This window comes from Coffea eugenioides, chromosome 9 (assembly GCF_003713205.1).
Source record: "Coffea eugenioides isolate CCC68of chromosome 9, Ceug_1.0, whole genome shotgun sequence".
Classification (NCBI taxonomy): domain Eukaryota; kingdom Viridiplantae; phylum Streptophyta; class Magnoliopsida; order Gentianales; family Rubiaceae; genus Coffea; species Coffea eugenioides.
The window spans coordinates 12,838,593-12,861,810 of NC_040043.1; the positions used below are offsets into that span (position 1 = coordinate 12,838,593).

The following is a 23,218-nucleotide window of genomic DNA, read 5'->3' on the forward strand; positions in this document are numbered from 1 at the left end:
GGCAGCCAAAAGTCAGTGGTTGCGAGAGGGTAGAGTCTCACTCAAGTGCTTTGTTTCCTTCTTTTTGTTTTTTTTTTTTCTTTTTGGTTGTTTTCTCAAGTGCTTCCTCTTTGACCAATTGCATTAAATTACTTAATTAATGAAAAGGGGTTCCAATTGTATCATGACAAAATTCAGATAGCGAAAGGATTGATAAGAGAGAGTGGTCCTGCAAATGAGGGAGGACAAGAGCCAAAATATTCTTTGGCTGATAGTCACAGATGTGCAGATCTTTGCCAGCAGCAGATGACTTCACGACAGTTTGTTTGAATGTGGGACTGCGGCGGTCAGTCTCTGCTGCTGACTGTGCTGAGGCCACAGTGAGTGAGCGAGCGAGCGAGGGTGCCAGGCCAGGAGAGCAGTATCAGGACGACAGGACCCAGCTTGGGGATATCTGCCTGTGCGGGAGTGTCACAAGGCGTGGTCCCCTTGTATTGACTAGCAGTACTCATATAGGCGTGGTCTAAGGGCTTTCTTTTTTCTTTTTTTTTTTGGGGTAAATAGCATGGCCTGAATTTAATCCTCCAATTAGAATTCTTGCAAATTTGTAATCCACATTTTTTTCAAATTTCAGATTTAGAATTTTGATAAATATATATATATCTTGAAGAAAGACCAATTAAAGGTTCAAATTTCAGATGGAGTTGAGTCATATTGCCACTATTATTTCTTTTAAATCTTTGAGATTTAATAAATTTTTTTGATTTTGATGTATCTGTAACGTGTTTCAATGTATTCTTTTGTCATGTTCAATGTATTTTTTTTGTCATTAATACAAACTTTTAAAAAGCAACTCTAAAAATTATTGAGTTCAAATTGACTTGAACGCGTTCATGTTCAATATATTTTTTTGTCACGTTCGATGTATTTTTTTCCCATTAATACCGACTCTTAAAAAGCAACTCTAGGAATTATTGAGCTCAAAGTTGACTCGAATTTAAATCGAGTATTGAAAGTATGCAACTCAAAGCTTGATTTCAAATTGAACCAAAGGATTTGGATTACGCCCCTTGATTCAAAACTGAAAACACTTAGAACTCAAACTCAAGTCAGCTTAATCAGTGGCCTTAATCACAGTTGAAGCGATAGGTAAACTAGTAACCTTAATTAGACATTAATTACAGTTCGTGCGAAAGGTAACCAAACCCGTATTCCATTTCAGTTCAAACAGGCAAGAAATTGTGCACACCAGACAAAAGCTACAAAGAAAATGAAAGCAGGGGGAATGATTTTGACACTACAAATTCAAAACTATGATCTTCCTCAGATCTAGTTTAAGAAAAGAACCCAAATTCATGGCTAATTTATTCAACCACCTTGCTTCTAGTTGGTTTCTCAGTGATTGTGACATTTTGCATCTAATGGTCAAATCTATTGCCTACAGGCTCTTTAATCATGAGCAGTTAGTTTTGAATTGTAAGCCAACAATGATAGTGTCTTCTAGCAGACATAAATAGACCTTGCACCTACTTAAAAACACAAATCTCCAATTCCATGGACTATAGGCAGGCATAGGTACGAATATAACCAGAGGAGAATGCACGAGTGGCAGAAACCAAAATACACCACATGACTCCATTTTTCTTTTCTGTTGAGGAATTTTCCATCAGAAACATGAAATATAATCATGACCCACGAGAAAAAAAAAATAAAAGAATTGAAATAAACAAAATTATGGGTAAGGTCCAGCGGTCCAGCCATTAGGCCTTTGTGGGGATTATTATCAGAAACCCCCAAAATGGTCCATCCTATGAACTTGGATAAGATTTCTCAACCACCTTGGTTCATTTTGATGCAATTGAAAAATGGAAGGCTGATTGAGACCCCAAGGCAAAAACACATCATTCATACGATAACTAAGAGTATTTCCAAGCAGACATAGGCAAAACACATCATTCATACGATAAAACGAGTACTCCATGCACGCATGGAAATAGATAGGCAAATAGCTACTCAGGCCATAACCTGTTAAACAAGTAATACAAAGTTTTACCAAAAGGAAATTACAATAACTTAAACTGACGGCTAATGCCGGTCTTAGTACCTAGTTGTCCTTACACAAAAGACCAGTTCATAAACATGAAAGCCAAGCAATGGTTGGAATCATCATCATTGAGAACCTTCCAGGCCACAGCTTGTTCATATGATATAGGTCTCCCCATGCTGGATGAACATACTCCTGCTGGCAAGTAGGCAAAGCCCTGCAGTAAAGGCAAGTACATGTCTCAAAATTTGCTCTTTAGAATGCTAAAATGACTGAGCCCCTGTAAGGCAACAAGACGGACTCAAAGGTAGAATCATTTCGATTTGATTCTGGGAGTTGCATAAAATGCCAGTACCATATTTTAAGACCTACATTCCACTTTGTCCTTTCAATTCTTGTAGCATACTTTGTCCTATGATTCGTGTACATAAACTAACCTGCTGCATTATCTTAGAGAACTCTGAAAGGAGAACCTTTCGCCCAGCTTCATCAAGAATCTTATCAAGCATTATATCCTGAAGGGCCACGAGGGTAGTTTCAAGCATGTCAAGGCCAGCCTGGTTTGCAAATGTGAACACTGCAGATGCCTGCAATAACAAGATTGAACACTTGATGACTACTTGAAAATTTTTGAGCAATCTTTTAATGGAATCCAAGATTTAAATGCGACAGATTTTAAAATGCACACTAAAGCTGAGGAAAAAATTAGCATGACTAACGTTTGCTTTGACAGAACAGCACATTATAGCGTCAGAATGGTGCCACAGCTGCTTCAGAATGGCATCACCTGAATGAGAGTCCACCTGAAGTAGCTCTCCCCCAGTTTGCAACCTTAAACAAGGCAAGCACGCATGTATGAGCTAATAGACAATTGAATATCGAGAAACGGAGAGGCTTAGTTTACATGGTTTCACTTTCAACTTTGCACAGTGCAAGTTGAACAAAAGTAAACTATATGTTAGCCCTCAAACACACCCCATCTTCCCAAACAGTTTACACTGAAACAGAACATGTAAGTTAGTGAGAACCAAATACTTCCAAATGCAACAAAATTTTATTTTTTGACAGCCACTAGGAGTTTAAATGTTGTTATTTGAGCATATGAAACAACAGTATTCGGTTTATAGCTCTCCAAGATAGAGAGCATTTCAAAACCAATGAACCATCAAGCAGGTTAAAAATTAATTGAGCCCCCGTTACCTATAGCTCCTCCAGATCCATCGTGCCAAAGTTACAGCCTCAGGTGAACCAGGTAGCGACTTTGGTACCATCTGGGAGCTCAACCGAGAAGGCGCGATAGCCATTGCAACTCTCTGGACAGAGCCAACAATGCTACGGATGTATTGGCGTGCCATCGCAGCCACATTCTCGCGATAGTGATTCTCAAAAGTAAACTGGAATGCAATGGTTAAAACCGATCTAAGGTTGTAATTCTTTGGGTCGGCTTCAGCAGTTGAACGTGCTCCACCAGTTCCCACTTCAAGTGCAGAAGCCAAATCCAATGTTCTAGTTGCTCCAGGTCCATCCTGCACCATGCATCAATCTTAATCAGAAACAGAAGAATGACTTGTTACTCATCATGGAGCTTCAAGAAGGAACTTGACAAGCAGAAAATGTGCTTTGTTCAATTTCCAGAGTTTCGAAGTTTGGAAAGCAGAATAAAGTGCACACAACAGAAATCTATTTGAAAGAAGATATGAGAGGGCAACACTAGACCAAATGATCTCAAAAAGTAGCAACTTCATTAAAAAGCCTGGCATCACTTTGAACACTGAACTGATTTACCATTCTGAATGAGAAACAATAAAGAAGAGTATAAAATCTCTTAGAAGAGTGCAGAGATTAAAAACACTGAACTGATTTAGCATCCAATGGTATGACTCGGAAACCAGATGGCAGCAATGGTGCATCATCACCAAAAGATTCATCTATGGGCGCAAAAACAAGCTGAGCACAGGAACTTGCAGCATTCTCATCAACCCCACTGCAAAGCTGCCAATGAAAATAAAAGAGAATTAGATACAAATTTTTCACAACCCACAGACTACAAACCATAAATTCAGATTAACAGATTAGTGCAAAAAGAGAAAGATACAAAACCTGTAATAAGTACATATCACGTGACAGAGCTATGTCTTCTGGGGAGAATGCATGACCCTCCAGTCGGACCACCTCCAGAAACTAAATCAGAAGAGAAATAGAAACAAACTTTTATCTCAATCGCAAGATCCCAAGATGGATCCAAAGACAAAGAACCAAAAACTTGATTACCTCCTCATGCTCCACAGTTTGAGCAAGAGGTAAGATGACTTGGCTACTGGGAAAGCTACCAGGCCTTGCACAAGGAATAGCATATGGACTAGCTTTAAGAGATGCAGCAGCATAAGCATCAACCCCATAATCAGCCCACTCAGATCGATGCTCCCTCAGGAAACGAACAAGTAAAGCAGGAGGAACATTCTAGAATACCAAACCGTAGTTAGTTCCCAGCAGATTTTGAAACAACACAGCTATTTAGAATTCTTTACCACTTATTTATTGAAAAGGAACTTGGAGGGGAAATTAAATGAATTTAAAGGAAGAGAGCTGAAAATGATAGAAAACTGGAAGAGGCGCATCTATGTTGCTTCAAAACGAGTAAACAACTGATGAAATTCACCTGAAGGAGCATTGATGCCTTGGCACACATGACCCCACCAAAACTTGGAAGCATAGACAGGGTACTGTATTGGGAGCCAAGGATTTTGCTTGGAGAGGAATTTATGGTTATAGTCACATCCTCCGCACCATCACTTCCCATAATTGACCAACCATCATCCACAAATCCATTAACAGCATCATTGAATCCCCTGCAATAAATTCCTATCGTTTTCAGGGACTTTTGGAACGAGACAAATGACAGAACAAGACAGAGATCATAACAACTTAGTCTCCCCAGGGCTGTGACTGGACTTCAATAAATAGATCCCTGCCAATTGGCAAAATTGCTTGTACAGACTCCAGTAACAGTAGAAAGACTGGACGCAGTTATTGCCAAAATAAATTTTAAAAGATTGATGGTAATAGTAGAACTCTACAAGTGAGTTAGTCAAGTCCCTTCACCTGCACAATCTCTGACTCAACGCCCTCAAAACAGCAGGCTGGCGTCCCCCACTGTAGTGAACTTCTCCACTTGTTTCCTGAGCAATTTGGCGTATGTGTCGCAATGCCTGTGTGAAAAATATAGATGTTTGTACAAGTCTAGAAAAGAACACAATCAGTAAAAAGATACTAAAAGGTACAATAAGACGTACTGCCATAGTCATCTTTTGGGCAAGGATTTTGGATGATTCATAAAGGGGTCTCAGAACTTCAGGAACACTCCAAACCTACATCACATAGCAGATAAGTTCCAGGGAAAGGCCTAACAAAGACACAAGGAAATAAACAAGTTGTTGGATTACTCACATCCAAGTCAATGTGATCAACAATGTGAACAATGGAGCCACCACCCTCACAAGGCCTTATTAGGCATCCACTTGGCAGCATTTCAGCTCTAACAAAGCAGGTAGATGGAGGTCCAGTTGGGCCACCGGTAGAAGATGTCAGAGACCTCTCACATATCTGCAGAATAATGCTAGTTACATGGTGCTCTTAAAAGCTCAAGAGTCTAGGTATGAACTGGCCCAAAAGAAAGGAAAAGGAAAAGTGGACAACATAGGACGCCATAAAGAAACTTGAAGACATGCATACTATTCTGCACTGGATAATATGATATTGAACTATGCTTATCCCATTACCACAAGACTACCATCTTCCAAGCTTGTAGTATATCTCAATGTCCAAAAGTCACGAGCCGACGCCAATGTTGTTGGTGCATAAGTCTAACAAAAGGAAATCTCAAAATCAGCTAAATACTCGAACATAATAAAAGGAACTGCAAGCTTCAGATTGCTCAAAAGTCCGCAATATTTCTGGGGGTCACAAAGATGGCAAACCTGCATATAGATGAGCTCTATAGTCCCTCCATTTCCTGTAGGGATCACACTCAGTACATCAAGGCAACGGCAATCGCGAAACCAAGAAGGACGATCTTTGAGGATTTCAGCGACCTGAAGCAAGATATACAATCACCAACAATAATAAGGAGATTAATGCATTCAAATTTTGAATTGCTTTTGTTCTCAAATTGAGCCAAAATTGGTAAAAACAGTTGAAGTATACCTTCGTGGGCTCTAGACTCACAAGACCGCAGGCACGTGCTGCTACACCGCTACAGTTGCGGGAAACTGCAACAATGCCAATAGAATCCGGACCAGGCTAGAGATTGCAAGGGATAAATGAATATCAATATTTGCAACTGCACCTAGTACAACAACACATCTAGGAAAAGAATTGCAGTTTCATGTACACATTGAAGTTAAATACCTTCATCCCAATCATCTGGACCCAGTCGACAGCAGTTCCAGTAGCCTTTCCAAGGAACTCTGCCAGGGTCTCCTCAGCCACAGCGAGAAGACTGAGATACAAAAAAGTTGTTTGATTAGCTGAAGAGCCAGCAAGCAATTAAACCAATCAAAACATTTGTGCTACCCAAGAAAGAAAGACGGAAAATATAGGCACATTACCCAGCTGGGTTGTTTGCATCCCTTTGGGGATGTTGAGTTGGGTTTTGTTGTTGCTGCTGACCAGTCATGACCACAGACTCACAGCTTGTATCTGTGGTCGCTGTGCTTACCTGTAACAAAGGAAAATTTTGCAAGTATTATATCCAGAAGTTCTCAAAACTATTCTACACACTGAATTAAAACAAAATTGCATAGCAATCAATAGCATTATCTAACTCTAAATGTAGATTCAAAATCAAAGGTTGTCAGTCGTAAAATTCAGAAAGAACAATCAACTTTATTAACAAAAAATAAAGAATATACAGATACTTTAGTTTACTGTAACAGGATAAACCTAACATGGCCTAGAATTGCCTTTTCTGGCATCCATAGCTGAGATCAACTTACAGTTTGTATCTGCGTACGCATGTAGCCATTCTCGTAGACCAGCTGGGATACTTGCTTTTGTAAGCGGTCATTTTCTTCCATCAGCAGCTTGTTCATGGCAGAAAGCTTCCTGTTTACAGTCTGTAGCCGAGAAGCTTCCTTTCTTTGCTTTTCACGGCACCTGTAAAGATCAGTAAATAGATTACCTTACATTTTCTAGGCTATCTACCATACACTTGTGCCTAAGGAGAGAGAAAAGCAGATAGTAATACTTCATGCATGACTCCATTTCCACAACCATTGCCAAATATATTGAACTCAAACACCTTGCAGCTCCATTTCATGGTTTACCTACCATCTCCAGAGAAAAATTACAGGCAGCTCATAAAATAATTGCTAAAAAGGATCCTTAATAAATACAACAATTCAACTGCTGATGCTATAATGAAATAAAACAAGGCAACTAGCCTGCTCATAAAAAGATGAACAGTTGAAAGCTCAGAAATCACTTGAGAACATAAAAATTATACTATGTCACGGATTGTACCAAATATCAATTTTTCCTAGGACGGAGCAACACGAGAAAACCACCGTGCAAAATTTAAAAATCCAAAACCAATGTTAGCAAGAGAGAAGAGAGCCGCAAAGAATCAGCTAATACTGGAAGCAAGCGAAATGAAAGTTATCTTCTTTACTTCAAAACTCTATTAGGATCATGAAAGAAAATGAAACAATTATCAAAAACTCGTTGGGAGTTAAAGTTCTGAATAATAAAATGACTCCATTAAGAATCAGTTAGTACTAAATGTGAAGCAAGAAAAATATACGATTTTGAAAGACAAGAAAAAAAAAATCCTAACCCGAACAAGAACTACCATTTCTGGTAGATTATACTCGGCACAACACAAGTTTAGCTTATGACATAAAAAAATAAAATCAGGACAAAAGGGTGAAGTACAAGGAACCAATAGAACAAAAAAAATCCCAGTCTAGCTCAAAGAAGAGCACACTCATAAGGAGGGCAATCATTATTACATTAACTTTTTTCTGAAGGAGAACATAAATTTTTCTCTTGAATGCGAAATCGGAAAGAAACCTAATTAAATGAGGTAAAGAATCTGAAACAAAATGCTCAAGAAAAAACCCCAAAGAAGAATAGTTCCCTTTGCTTCATTTCTGTTAAAGAAAACAAACCATCCGCTTCAAAACACTAGGACATTCTAGAGACAAGCATACTTATCAGCTCTCCCTTTCCCAAAAAAAGATAACCATAGTTCGAAAAATCAATTACCAAGAGCAGAAAAGAACCAGATACTGACTAATGCTTGTCAAAAAAATGCAACAAAAAAAAAACAAGAAACTGCTCATTCTCCGAGAAAAGTACAGATAAGGAAATGTAAAAGCAGATCCATCTCCTATCTCTCTTTCTTCCAACAAAAAGCTACAAAAAGAAAAAAAATTTCACCAAATGGAAACCCTTTATAAGAAGAAACGTAAATTGCAGCAAAAAATTAGCTTACTTCCAAAAAAACTCATTTTTTTAACCAAAATAATAAAAACAGAAATTTCTGTGCACATGCAAGACAGTAAATGCCAAAAATGAAAATATATTATACCTTCTGTTCTGAAACCAGACTTTGATCTGCTTAGGCTCAATATTAGAAAGAATAGGACACTCCCTAATGAGCTGCTGCCTTCTCAAAGAACTGGGCTTTGGACATTCTGCATATACCCTTTCAAGAGCTTCAACTTGCTCAGGTGTGTACCTCACGTACTTGCTATTATCCATCTGTTGTTGCTTGCTTCCACCACTGATTGAATCTCTATGAATAGAAAGAGCCATAAACAGACAAAAACCACAACAGAACAGTACCAAGAACAAAGTTTTTCTCTTTTCTGCTACTAAAATTTCACTGTTTCACCAAGAAACACACAGAATAGTGAAGATTATGACGATAAATTTTGTGGGTTTTTTCCTTTCTTGCATGTACAGGCAGGCTCTCTCCTCATAAGAGAGCCTCCTCTCTCACTCATCAAGATTTGATCTTTTTCACTCCTCTTTTCCTCTCCTTCACACAATGGGATGGGAAGAAGCTCCAAAGGCTAAAAACTACTGAAAGAAGATGAAAAAAGAAGTCCCTTTGGTCCTTTTATCTCAAGTTAACTCCCCAATCTCGAGAATTTGAGGGAAAGTGAAATTTGGAAAAGAGAAAAAGAGAATGCTACTGTGTAGATATACAGATAGGGTGAAAAGAGAGAGACAGCCTACAAAGGCAGAAGACAAAGTTACAAGACAAACCAACCCACAGAATAGAAAAGAAAGCAAAGCAAAGCAAAGCAGAAAAAACAAATAAATCAACAACAGAGGTCTACTGTTAGTCTGTACTCTTTTTCATTTTTTTTTGTTTCATAAAAAAAGCAAAATACAGAAGTAATAATAATTGTATGAGAAATTGTTTAGTAGTTTTTTTACCCCAAAAATTGAAACACCTGACAATTTAGCTATAGTCATATTAATGCCATAGCCTCACTCTTGAAACTTCCATATTTTGGAAATTTGTGTTGCAACATTTTAAAAACATTTTTTAATGAATTTTTCTCATAGAAACACTTTTAAAAAAATATATAAATTATTTTCTGCAAATTTTCTATAAAAACAAAAAATCCTCTGTCACATGTATGCAAGACACTACAACTGTGTGTTTGTATAGTATAGTCCTCCTACTCCATTTGGTTTTTTCTTGACAATAAATAAGGGGCATGGGCATTTATGAGATACTAATTTAATGAGATTACACAAAACAGTGAAAAGATTTTGATGGAGAAGAAATGGAAAGTAAGGGGCTGTTTTTATTGGAACCAGACTGATTATCAAACTTTTTTAGGCAAAAATTGCCAAGTGGGTAGCTGTTCCCTGTTACTGTTTTGGACTTTGGAGGCTGTAACTCTCTCTCTCTCTCTCTTTCTCTGTAGCACATTGTAAAAGAGGAAAAAAGTTCACAGCTGCTGCTCTTATTAGTCATCTTACCATAGACTTTCTTTCGCCTCTCTCTCCACTGTCAAACAGTATCATGATGCATGATGTATGGCAGCATGGGTTAAAGTGCTCATTATTCATGAATGGATGCATGCATATGTATGCTAAGAATTGTGTGTATGGTGAGCATGTGGGGAGAGGCAAAATTGTACCCCATAAAGAAGTACACATATGTAAGCACAGTAGATACGGACGGACTTTACGTTTAATGGTACACAGGATACAAACAGCAATCTTGTAAGTACAATGGTTGGCACTCGTTATCCTTAATATGACAAAAATATTTTTGATTATATCATAGGTACGTTGTTTAATCATCTATTTCTCTTTTTAATCACCTTTTTATTTTACGTTTAATTAGATTACAGTATTTTTTTGAAAATATTATTCCAAATAATATTCAAACACACTCAGCATTTTTCTATGGATACAAAATGTTTTGTGGGGATTTAAGGACTTGGAGTCTTGTGGAGTCAATTTCAAACAAGTTTTAGCCTGAAATTGTCACTTATGTAGCATTATTATGTTTGAATGGTGAATATAGGGAGTTTCATTACATGGTATGGTTTTTGAGCTTGGATACTAAAAGGAAATAAAATTTGAGAATTGGGATCGGAATATCACATTTTGAATTATATTATTGACCAAAATACATTTTATCTCAAACGAAAAAACAATAATATCGATATTACCTCAAGTTGCCTTTATTTACAAAACACTAGAGGTACCTCGGCTTTGCCTTGCACAGCCGGGTTCCCCAAGAAACTTAGTTGAATACATAGTAACAAAGTTTTTTGATACATAATGAATAGAAATATATGAGAAAATTTGAGTATTAAAATAATTAAATTTTGCTGTGAAAAGAAATTCTATTTATGAAGTTAGCCTCCTATTTATTGTGATTTGAACAAAGATTTCTTAACCAATATTATGTGTAAGTAATGATACCAAAAAAGAAGAGAAAGCAAATCCATTAGGAGTGCATTATCGATTTAATAGTAGTATAGTTTTAGTTGTCACTAACCAAAAAAACAGTCATAATGTTTCTAGCACTTTAATAATTAGAAAAAATTTAGAAAACCACCAAAATCTATCACACTCTTCAATATTAATAAAACATACAAACTTGCACATTTTTCTTTCTTTTTGAGAGAAAAAGCGAGTTAATCCATCCATTTTAATCCTACTTAATAATATTACAAATAAGTGAGAACATTATCTCACCAAATAGCTCTAGAATACAAATAACAATTTTAAATAAAAATATGAACTGTCATGTTTCCAAATCTACATATAGAAACTTGAAACCAATGATGTATTTGATTGCAAAAATGTCTTTTCAATCAAAATTGAATTTTCTAATTTGTCGAGTTGTACTCTAGGTTGAAAGCCTCAATGCTATCTTCCACCACCAACTGTGATCCTTTGATAATCGCAATCATTTTAACTAGTTAAATTAATAAAATATTACCAATTTCTTCAACCAAATAGTCATGATATGTCCAGTTCCACGCCTAACAATCATTTCAAACTTTAATTACATTATCTATCATTATGAATAATAAAAAAGAATAAGAGTACAAAACCATATAGAACCACTTTAAGCAAAAGATTTTGAAATCTAATTTTACATTTCTTTTACTCTCAGCCTATCATTTGTTAAAATTAAAAATCATGAAAATAAACTACCTATCATGGATACAAGTTAGTAATTTAAAATGAAGAGATACGAAATATTTTCTTCACATCCTAAATTGCTCAACAATTATTTTACACATCATCCACCTTATCTAGTAAATAAACACATGTCACTATTAAGAAACTTTATATAAATCAAAACATCAAAATATAATTATCTATCCATAAATTAAGAGATTTTGATTAATTTTTAATTCAACAGACCTCACAATTTCCTTCCTGATCATTGTTTACCCTACACTTTTCACTTATCAGATTCTTCTTCCTCCACTCAAGAACTATCACCCTATTATCAAATAACAATTTTAATAAATAAAAAATTAAAATTGGAATGAATATGTATAATGGCGTTAATTATTTTATGGGGGGAAAATTAGTTACAATTCTTTCATCACTAGTTTGAAGATTCTTCATGTAATCACCACCCATCTTCTTATCAACCTTAGGAAATTTTTTTCCAAAAATAGAAAGGCCAAAAAGTAATTTCAGAATAAATAAAATTTAAAAACTGTAAAAAGCATGTTTCTTTAGATTTGGGGGGGAAAAGTACTCACAACATCGCATGCAAACTTCAACTTGACTCTTTTAGGAGGAAAAAGAAAGCAGATGAAGGAGAAGACAACGAGAAAAAGGAATAAGCAAAAGTTTCTAATCAAGAGGCAAAAAATGGCAAAAAAAAAAAGTACGTACCAAAGAGAGAAGGCAATGACAGAAAATCATTGAATCATGATTATTGGACTAAGCAAGAAAAGAAATATCAAACCCATCCTTGATCTCTTGCAATGAAATCATTCATGTAGTTAATTTATGAATTAAATTGAAAGAAAATGCATCAACTAATCCAATAGAGAAAAAACAAAGTAAATGATTAGGATGAAGGAAAAAAAGAAAGGAATACAAAGCGGAAACTAAACAAGGAAGCTGCAATGTAAATGAGGGTTTGTTTAGTTATCTTTAACCAGAGAGGTGAGAAGAAATAAGGTGAACAAAAAAAAGCAAAAAAAAAAAAAGGAAAAAATGAAGTGTCAAAGGAGAAATGTGCCACGTGTCAAGATGAATGGAAGCCATTTGGTAATCAAAGAGGTTGCTATACTAACTCCACTTTCTTCTTATATAACTAGAATTTTGCATGTGTATTAGCACGATCTTTTTTTTATTTATTGTGAATTTATACAAATATAAATAATTTAAATATAAAAACTAACAACAATTCTACATGTTTATCCACTAACTTTAAAAATTTAATGTATTCTAAATATTCAATTATTTACTAATTTTTTAAATTTTGTTTACATACTTTCACTATAATATGATAATATACATCAAATAATGTATCTCATATAAAAAACTTGGTAGATTTTTTTTACAAATGTTCTTTTAGACAATTTAAATTTTTTAGAATGACCATAAATCCAGAACTATATATTCATATTTAATTAAGTAGAAAAAACTCAAAAAATCATTTTTCTTCATTAATAAATATTCAGTTTTCAACAATATTGGTAAATCTGTCAGTGTAAGAGTTAATTTTCTTTTTTACACTAAATTAATTCAAAATTAAGGGAAGAAATGATAAACAATTTGAATACTAATCAACGGTATAGTGGTGAAAGGAAGTAATTTAGGTATGTAAGATTTTAATAATTGTGATTAAGGAAGTAATTTGGAATATGTAAGATTTTCAATAATTGTGATTTGAAAAAGGTTTTACTATAGTTTTATATGTAATAATTTGATAGAAAGTAGAATCATTAAGATAAGATTGGTTGTTTTTAAAGCAATATCATTAAGATAAAATTAGTTATTTTTTAAAATTATTTTAAAATTAGAGGTAACTTTGAAACACATAATATAATCCAAATAGGATTCAATATGGGTAAAAGCCAAGTGACCTATAACCAGTTAATTATTTTCAATTAGGCATGCCACATAGGAGTGAGAAACAACTCTAATTAAAATAGCTAATTTCATATATATATATATATATACATACACGTAGATTTTCTTATAGGTAGGCAAGCACCTTTTTGATCTTTCTACACCAAAATTTCTCAACTATATAATTAGTTTTTCTTTCATTTTGTCCTTTTTTTTTTACCTTTTTCAGTATCTAATTCCTTCCTTATACTATTATTTGTATACTTAGTTATATTTTTTAATGCGCCCTAAGTTCATTTTTTTTGTTGTTGTAGTTTATTTATTTTGTGGAGTATTATTCATTGTAAATAATTCTTCAAACAATTTTACGTTTCAATGAAACACATGTTGCTAGTTAGTAAAGCCCATTGAATATAGTACATACATGACATCATAGAGCTTACTATTAGTCAATTAATAATAATAAATGTACTAAATGGAAAACCTAACAAAAAAAGAGCTGAAGCAAATTAAAAAATTCATTCTATACATAAAATAGCCTTATTCTCAACTAATTTTAGAAATCTAATTTTAAATTTTAATTTTTAGAAAACCATTTTATTGTGTTTTCAACTACTTATTGTATTCTAATTTTTTAGGCTTGAAAGAGTTGAAATTGAGAAGTAGGTGTTATGTTGCTTTTTTTATTCTATTTGTGGGTTATTCTTTTTTGTAGACAAAAGTACCCTCAAATTTTAAAGATAATCACTACTCAAATTTTAAAGATAATTACTAAGTACCTAGTCCATTAATGTAGCATATAAGTGCAATTTAATAGATTTTGCAACTTTTTCAATAAGTCAAATCATATTAAAAAGGAAATGCAAGATTTTAGTGGGAAAAAGAAGAGTAAAAGAGAGGAAAGTACAAAAAAATAAAAGCAAAGAAATAGGTAATAGCAAAAAAATAAAAGAAAGAAAAAAAAAGAAAAAGAGCAAAATAAATAAAACTGTAGGGGCACTCTTATCCAAAAAATATATGAAGGGGGTAAAATGAAACTTGGTATGCTTCTTTAAGGTCTAGTGGATTCAAGTCTTTAATATATTCCATGGCGTTAATATAAGTAATTTACAATAATCCACATAATTATGCCAAATGTTCAAATTTCATCAATTAAAAATGTTTTTTTCTTTTTTTTTTAACAAATAGAACTAAATCCATGGCTAAAACATATATAAAATCTAAGTATATTGGTGTAGAATAATTTTAACATATAAGTTTTTTATTATTTGTGAACACACTCGAGTTCTGGCCATTTATTAAATATAAACCCAATTATTGATTGGTGTTCGATTTCCTTAAATTTATTAGAGGAGCCGGGAGCGAACTTTTTTCAAGCTCAAATGAGCTATTTTTTCCTAACAGTTGTCAATTTCAACAATAGTCTTCTCAATTCTTTTCCAATTTTGTTATAGGTATTTTCCAAACACGTTGTTGTTTTTTCTTCCTAATTCTTTTCCAATTTGATTGTCTTGAATTTCAGAACTCGGGTGGGTAGTTTCGGGTCGGATACCATGGGGGATGGAACGGGCCAACCAGAGGCCCATCACGTGACAATCATTTGGTTGTACCCATGGAGCCCATTAGGAAACATTGAAGAAGCTCATTGGTCCATCAGAACAGGTTGACCAATAAAACGAAATCCAGCCTTGACCCCATTAATGTTCAATCTTCAACAGTAAAAAATGATTCTAGAAAAGTAGAAAGTCTTGCCATAGCATGTCTATGGTGAGGTCAATGTCAAACTCACATACATGATACATACGAGAATTTGAATACACCCTAATAAACAAAATATGCAAGTCCAATATGTGATCACATTTAAGTCAAAAGATAAACTTGTTGTATTTCAAGTAGTATGTGTTGTGTTGGTTTGATTTTATCTTGCCATTTGAAGCACTTGTCGTTAAAATTGTAAAAAATCTTAATCGAGTCGAATATTGTAATGTTACATTTTGATTGTAAGAAATATTAATCGAGTCGAATATTGTAATGTTCCATTAAGTTCTTAGGAAAAGAAGGCTGATTTCTCTTGGTTTTGCAGACGTATTAACTAGATCATGTTACGTTAAATTGGCTCCCCTTAGATTGTGTCTCGATTGCACTTTCTGCTTGTTATTTTTAACGCCAACTGTACTTTTGAAAGCAAAGAAATTAAAGTGTGTGTGGTGTTATTTTAAACATTTTAAATAATATCAATGTCATTATGATTTTGTTTTACTCCATGTGATTCTGATAAAACTTATGGGTGGTTAATTTATGTCACTGGGAGAACATAAGGTCATTGACAAACAACAATATAAGATTTTTTTTACGAACATAACATAATACTATATTTGATTCCATGGTTGTTTTGGGAGGTAATTTTGAGTAAATTTTAATGTAGCATCATCATAATAAACATAGAGTGTGTTTGGATAATATACTATTTGGAATAATTATTGTAGTACTTTTTATAATGTAATGTGTGTGAAATAAAAATATGATTGAAAAGATAAAAAAGTATGTTAAAAAATGCCTTTGTGATGCAAGCAAAAAATTTTGGGCAAATATTTGCTATCAAAACACACCCTATATAAACATGTACTCTATCTAAATAGTCAAACGTCAAGCTAGTTTTTTTTTTTATAAAAAAATATTTACACCATTCTCATACCCTTCCTACCCCTAACTGTCAAGTATAAGATTTGAATCTTGAATTTAGCAGCGAAAAAGATTCTAAGAGCTTTCTCTTGACCATTGAGGCAACTCCAATAATTCATTTTTTATGTTGGCTATTAGCAATTGTTTCAATAATAGCAAATTAGTCAAATGAAAATTAGTTAACAAAACTTAGTTATTATACAAATTTGTCTCTCTACCCATCTGCATAGGGTAAATTCTACTATGTTGTAATGTTTAAACTATACATCTATTTTAACTTTACAACTCAAATTTTAATTTGGGACGCTTTCTAGCTTTGTAATATAAACTTTTCTAACGTGTCCCACTTTGATCCAAGTATTGACGAACTGAAAAAAAATCGATTGAGTGACAGTTAGTTGGGTGAAATTCATTTCTATAAATTGCATTCCTTCATCCAATCATGTTATCATAAGAGTAACATAAAATGGTGAAATATCCATCACTTATAATCTACAAAGGGGAAAATATAAAGTTTCTCGAAAAAGAATAATCAAAAAGTTAGGAATTAAAAATAATACCACATGATGTTCAAGGAAATGATTCAAAGAAATCAAACACAGTAGCCACAAAAATATATACAACTGGATGTTTGGATTGGAAGAGATCCTTATGATTGATGTCACAGCATGCTTCTCTCAACATGATCTCATTATTACGTTCGAAGCACTAATTATTGTTTAGACACTTAATAGCTGGACCCTATTATTTGGAAAATTTTAGCCAAAAAATGTGATGCCATATTGAGAAAAAAAAATTGGTATTTAACCAATGGATTAGAAGCCTTTTTTTTTTGGTCTATTTCAATCTCCATTAGAAGATAAACTAGACTGAAAGAAAGAAAGCTAGTATTCTTGGCGCCTCTCCATTTCTCAAATTCTTCTTGTTTCTTCTAATTTCATGTAATCTACTTGAGTTGTCCTCGAGTAATTACTGGCTAAAAGGTAAGTTATTAAAGCTATCAGTAACTAAATGACAATATATTTAGGTAATCTAGACTTATATATGTAGCCTAATGTGCAGGGCTTTACCTCATCGATAATTACAATTAGTGACTAAGAATCACTAACTGCATAATTTTATACTTGAGTTATGCATAGAGGTTCACCTTTTTATAATTCTCCCTAGTCTAGGCTATTTGACATTTTGCTTTCCGGTAGGCATATATCGATGTAAAAGTCACTTAATGCTTTTCAAATGAGTAAACTTGTTTAAAAAATTAAAAAAAGAATTGAATTAGCAACTGATTCAGTGCTTAACTGTTTAAATCGAACCGACTAATAAATTAAATATTACCTATTTATAATCATCGCATTACTCATATATATTTTGTCATTTGTTATATTCCTTGGGGTAAATCTTTGTCCATAACTAATCCTAGTGTATATTTCTCATGCTGAGATTAAGTGTTGATCCGGAAGGTTAATAAAAGCTGTGACTTCTCCCAAAAAAAAAGGAAGGATAAAAGAATGATAATAACCATTTTCAGGATCTTTTCATCTTCATACATGGTCCATATATAGCTACAAATATAACGTACATTTTTTGGGGGTTTTATTGCATGTTTTTTACTCTAGGTAGTTCATGTGGTGTAGATATAAGTAACTTGTGTTGCTTGAAGGATTTCTTAACTTTTAAGGTTAAGAATGATAGCCAAAGAAGACTTGACATCCATAAACGTTTACACAACTTTCTTTATAACAATCTTGATCTGCTCCAATTACCATGCTGAAGTTTTGTTGAACTGCAGTCCATTTTTGTGATATAGGGACCAGACCAATCAAGGAGACAAAGAAATCATAACAATGATAGAACTAGAACTGTTACCTGTACGTTATGAATGTTGAGGATTTGGTTAATCTAGTTGAGAATGAGCACCTATTCATGAGTTGTAACTTGATTATGTAAAATATATATGTATGTCAATTTCTTTCGCTTGATGCGGTAAAGAGATTGGTATATACATCTAGGATTACTAACTAAATCAATTCAATCTTTCAATATTCAGTACTATAGTTAAAGAAGTTTTAATCTAGTGGTTAGAATTGAAACTCTGGAACTTAGATGTCCTCGATTCAAAATCTCTTTTTCTTCTTTTATTTTTTTTTAAATCCTATTCCTCCCCTGTTAGAAAAAAAAAAAAATACCATAAACCACACTACATTCACTACAACAAACATGTTGATTATGCAATGTAATTTTTTAGTCAAAGTAACTTTAATTTAGTGGTTAATGTTGATATATCAGGATTTAGAGGTTATAGATTCAAATCCCCCTTTTCTCTCCTTATTGTTTCTTAAATCTTACCTTTGCTGTGCTATATATATATATTTATGTAATTGTACAAATTCACTCATAAAATTAATTAATTTTATGTTTTGAAACCTATTTTTGATAGTATTTGGTTAAAAAGTTCATTGCATTACAAATTGTAATATTACTACAAATCCAAATTTCTGTTTGAGTATGTTGTCTCCACATTGTCTCATCCAATGAAGCCTCTCGTAGAGTGTTTGGATAGCACAAATATCTCAAATAATATTTCGCTTACATTATAAACACATTTCCCAACCCACATTTTTATATTCCCAATTACCTTTTTATTTCACATACATCACATCATAAAAAGTGTTACAGTAATTATTCCAAATAATATTTCAAATAATACTATAAATGGAAATCCATCTCGGTTGTTTTCTAGTGAATGGAGATGGATTTCCTCGTACACACATATGTGCCGGCCACTTGAATAGATTTTCTGTGCTATGAGATCAAACAATTGATGTCAAAATGAACTGGACTAGAAGAATATATTATTGTGGCATGATATATATGAGGGCCAGCAGCACATTCTAATGTTTAAGGATTAGAAACAAATTAATGTATGAAAAGATGATTATTAAACTAAACTAAAAGGTGGGTCAGGAATATTAACAACTAATTGATTTGTGGTGAGTTTCGAGAATAGGTCACTTTATTTGAAATGAATTGCAAAGTGAATATTTAGAAGCATGTGACCCATGTCAACTTTGTCTAATGTCATGAAAAATCACAATCATTAAGCTATTAACTGGTACTGCTTGTAGCCGCTGCTGCAACCATACAAGTTGGAAAGAAACCAAACTTTGGAATTCACTTACAAAGAACAAAAACTTTTACCAAAAGGAAAAAGAAAAAAGTGAGTAATTGTCAAGGCTTTACATACCTCAAGAAGGGTTTATTGCCCATTTGCTTTTCTGTGTTTGGACCATGCTCCCACTTGAACTCTCTCAAGTTTCACAAAGTTTATAGCATGTTGTAACTTCTCAATTTGATGCAGGACAGTTGATCTAAATTTGCTAATTACTAACAAAAAAAAAAAAAGAGAAAGAAACTGTTGATATTTGCTCTTAGCTTTTGGAGGAAATTGAATAGAATAGACTCTGTTATTTTAAAGCAACGTCCTAGAATATTTTATCTTTGTCAAAAAAAAAAAAATTGCATTTGGAAAAATCAAGAAACAAACAGTTGCCTTTAATCTATGACTCAAAATATGTATTCTTGGTAAAATATGGTGCGCTCTCTGCTATTACTTCCCTCCAAAGTTAAGAATCAGGATCAGCATGCATGCAGTTCACGTAAACTGGTCTGGTCTAATTTAACTTTTCAAAGGATTAAAATGTGCTTATGTTGCGAAATTTAAAATATCAAATTGAACCACATACCGCAAAAGCAGTCTCTTTTAGTGAATTATTGGTGCAATTGATCCTTTAAACAATTTAAGCAAAATGATAAAATTTTGATCGTAAATGAATAAGCCCGGCCTGTTATCTATCTTCCACAGGGCTTCGTCAGCTTAATTTGTGCTAAAAAGTAACCACGTATTAGGGGTGTGAATCGAAATCGAAATCGGTAATTCGAAACTTTGAAATCGAAATTTTTCGAAATTTTGGTATCAGGATTTTCAATCGACTTCGATTTTGAATTCACCAATTTCGAACTCGAATTCGTTCCAAATTTAATTCGGAATTCGGTAAATTCCGATTTCACCGAATTCATGAATATAAAAATTATTATTATTATTATATAAATATTATATTACATATATATATAAAATATTATATATATGTGTGAAAACGAAATTGAAATCGAAACAGGAATTCCGATTTCACCGAATTCATGAATATAAAAATTATTATTATAATATAAATGTTATATTATATATATATATATATATATGAAAAACATATTTGAAATCGAAATAGGAATTCCGATTTGAAAAATCTCGTTATCGAATTCGACCCGAATTCGAAATCGAAATTCCGATTTTCATTCCGAATTACCGAATTCGAATTCGGTCGGTAAATCGGAATTTTTCGATTTTACACACCCCTACCACGTATGTTTTAATCATTCTAATGCTTCTGACTAACAATCTAGTGGAATTATTAGTGCATTAATTCCACTTTGCATCCATAAATTTCATATTGGTTTTAACATTGCATTCTAAGTTTCAATTTCGAATACTTAAATTTTAACTCTTTTATTCGTTCTACTTCAATAACTAGGAGTCGAAAAAAACACGAAAGCACATTTCCGGTATTTAACCATAATGTTTCCCATCAGACGAAGAGTATGAAAAATGATTGGAAAATTTTGACAAAAAAATTCCCAGTTGGGAGTTGATATTCACGGATGAGGCTTCTGAAACAGGCATAAAAGTCTAACACTTATATATGGACTCAAAACCAATGAGATCAATGGCCTTTCAAAGCCAGAAAATAGCAAATTTTCTGTTTGAGGAAGAGAAAGAAATGACAGCATGTATACGTAGTTGACAAATAGGCCTCAAACTCATGTCCGTAAATTTTACATGGAGTGCCATCATGATCTCAACTTGTGCTTTTGGTTGAATAATTTGCAACTACCAAGTGGCACAAGGACATTAACTTGGAGGAAATGAAATTGGCATCATTTTAATCCAAATTTGGGAGGAAACCATGTTGGTTAAAAGGCTTGAACATCACATTTCTTCCCTAAACCAGTTTGTAATGAGGATTTTTTAACGTAGAGGACTAGCCAATAAAACCTTATACTTTCTTGCTCGATCGAGGTCGGCCAGTACCAACCACCACCTCTTTTTTTAAACAATTGAATGTGTTTCCCACCACCATCCCTTCACTCAAAAGAATCCAAGAGAGAGAGAGAGAATGAGAGGGAGGGAGTTGATGGTGAAAAAAGTGATTGACTTTAGTTTTCACAAGGTTGACATTTAGCAAAAGGGATTTACATTTCGAAAAGCATCCAAAGCATGCAAAACACTTCTCAAGCTCAAAGCTATGGATTCTTATCTGTTTGCTATTCTATGCAGCACATGCAACAACTAGATAGTAACATAAATCCATCATGTTATTAAGTGCTAGTTAACACTAATTCAACAATGCAAATAATGCATTGTATATTACCAACTTATTATGTTGCATTTGATTGTGATATATTTCTTAACCTATATACATCTAGATGTATGACTGGTACTTGTAACATCTCTGTTATGGATATTTTTTTTTTGGAAAAAATATAAGTAATGGGGTTATGATGATTTGGAGCAAAGAGTCAATGGATACACAGACTTGCTTGGTGTCTGCTTGTCTCCCTAGCTGCCAATGATGATGATGATGAGGCTCTTTCCTTGCATATACTTCACACTATTTTACTTTTTACTATTGCCTTTACCATCAAGGGGGAAGGAGAGGGGGGACATGATACAGCCCCACAATGGGGTAAGTCCACTGAGGCATGTCCCAAATCCCGTTGCGTGATTTTGCAAAATTAAACAAAGGTGGTAGTCCCTTTCTTTCCAGCCCCAGGCTAAAGCTTATGGCTCAGAGGGGGTCCCAAAAAGGTTTGTGTATGTAGAGGGTGACCCCTTTTTTATCATGCACCAAAAGAATGTTTTTTTGTTGTATGTTCTCGGTCCACAGAAATTGGAAAACAGAACTTAGAAAGAATATGTGTAAGTACCCATGATAACAGACTGTACATGATTATTCACAATGTATGTTTACATTATTGAGGAATTTTCTACCCTTGTATACTATCAACTCAAGCATTATTGAGGATTGAATTATTCACAATCTAGGTATACATTATTTATTGAGGATTGAACTGAAAACAGACAGATTGTGTATATATAGAACATTGTTCTACCTTTGTATGCTATCAACAACTCATGCATGTATGTAAGCGGATTAACACCTGCAAGTTTAGTTGGTCCCTAGAACTTGTAGTTAGTCATACTAAGCTTAGGATCTAGTTTTTCAACGTGGGAAAGGGTCTCTAAATTTTGTATTCACCACTGCCTGAAAAACATCTGCATCTCCTGATTCTTTAAAAAGTAAGGGGTTGCCAACAAAACTTGGTAAATCTGAATCCGAGTACAGCTTCAGACTACACCAGAGGTGGCGAAACTGCAAATATGTAAGATTTCTTGATCTGCATATTTGAATAATCAAGGTCTCTCAACAACTAGAAACACAATTTAAAGATTACAGATATTTATATCAAAACCACCCTAAGTTAAGTACAAAAACTGACGTATTTATGTATTGTTTGTTCTCAACAAAATTGTGTGACTTAAAATTCAGTTTGGAGTTGAGCCTCTTACAAGCCCCACCATGCACGCTTCTCACTCTAGGATTGCGTGCCTTTGCTTCCATTTTACATCTCTCTCTCAATCTTTCACTCTCCCTGTCGTGTATGAACTGGTGGGAATTGGGGTCCATGAATGATAAGGGTTGTAAAGGTAGACATTGAAAGGAAGGCTTGATAGGATGCTCATGCCATGGAAGACCTCAAATTCCATATTTGTATATACGTCTTCTTTTCCTACCAATAATAACACAATATCAT

General features: G+C 33.7%; 1 protein-coding gene across 1 annotated transcript; it reads right to left on the reverse strand.

The window, feature by feature from the left end:
- Positions 1 to 1,918: 1,918 nt before the first annotated feature.
- On the reverse strand, positions 1,919 to 9,275 carry LOC113782925 (homeobox-leucine zipper protein ATHB-14-like). Its single transcript, XM_027328901.1, has 18 exons — positions 8,613 to 9,275; positions 7,018 to 7,177; positions 6,631 to 6,740; positions 6,431 to 6,521; positions 6,227 to 6,322; positions 6,001 to 6,114; positions 5,803 to 5,886; positions 5,471 to 5,626; positions 5,317 to 5,391; positions 5,126 to 5,232; positions 4,683 to 4,872; positions 4,295 to 4,483; positions 4,124 to 4,204; positions 3,881 to 4,015; positions 3,224 to 3,549; positions 2,743 to 2,854; positions 2,461 to 2,610; positions 1,919 to 2,240 (listed from the first exon to the last, which is right to left on the reverse strand). Exons 1-18 carry the CDS (start codon positions 8,837 to 8,839, stop codon positions 2,094 to 2,096), a joined length of 2,550 nt encoding a protein of 849 aa, XP_027184702.1. The 5' UTR covers positions 8,840 to 9,275; the 3' UTR covers positions 1,919 to 2,093.
- Positions 9,276 to 23,218: the final 13,943 nt, after the last annotated feature.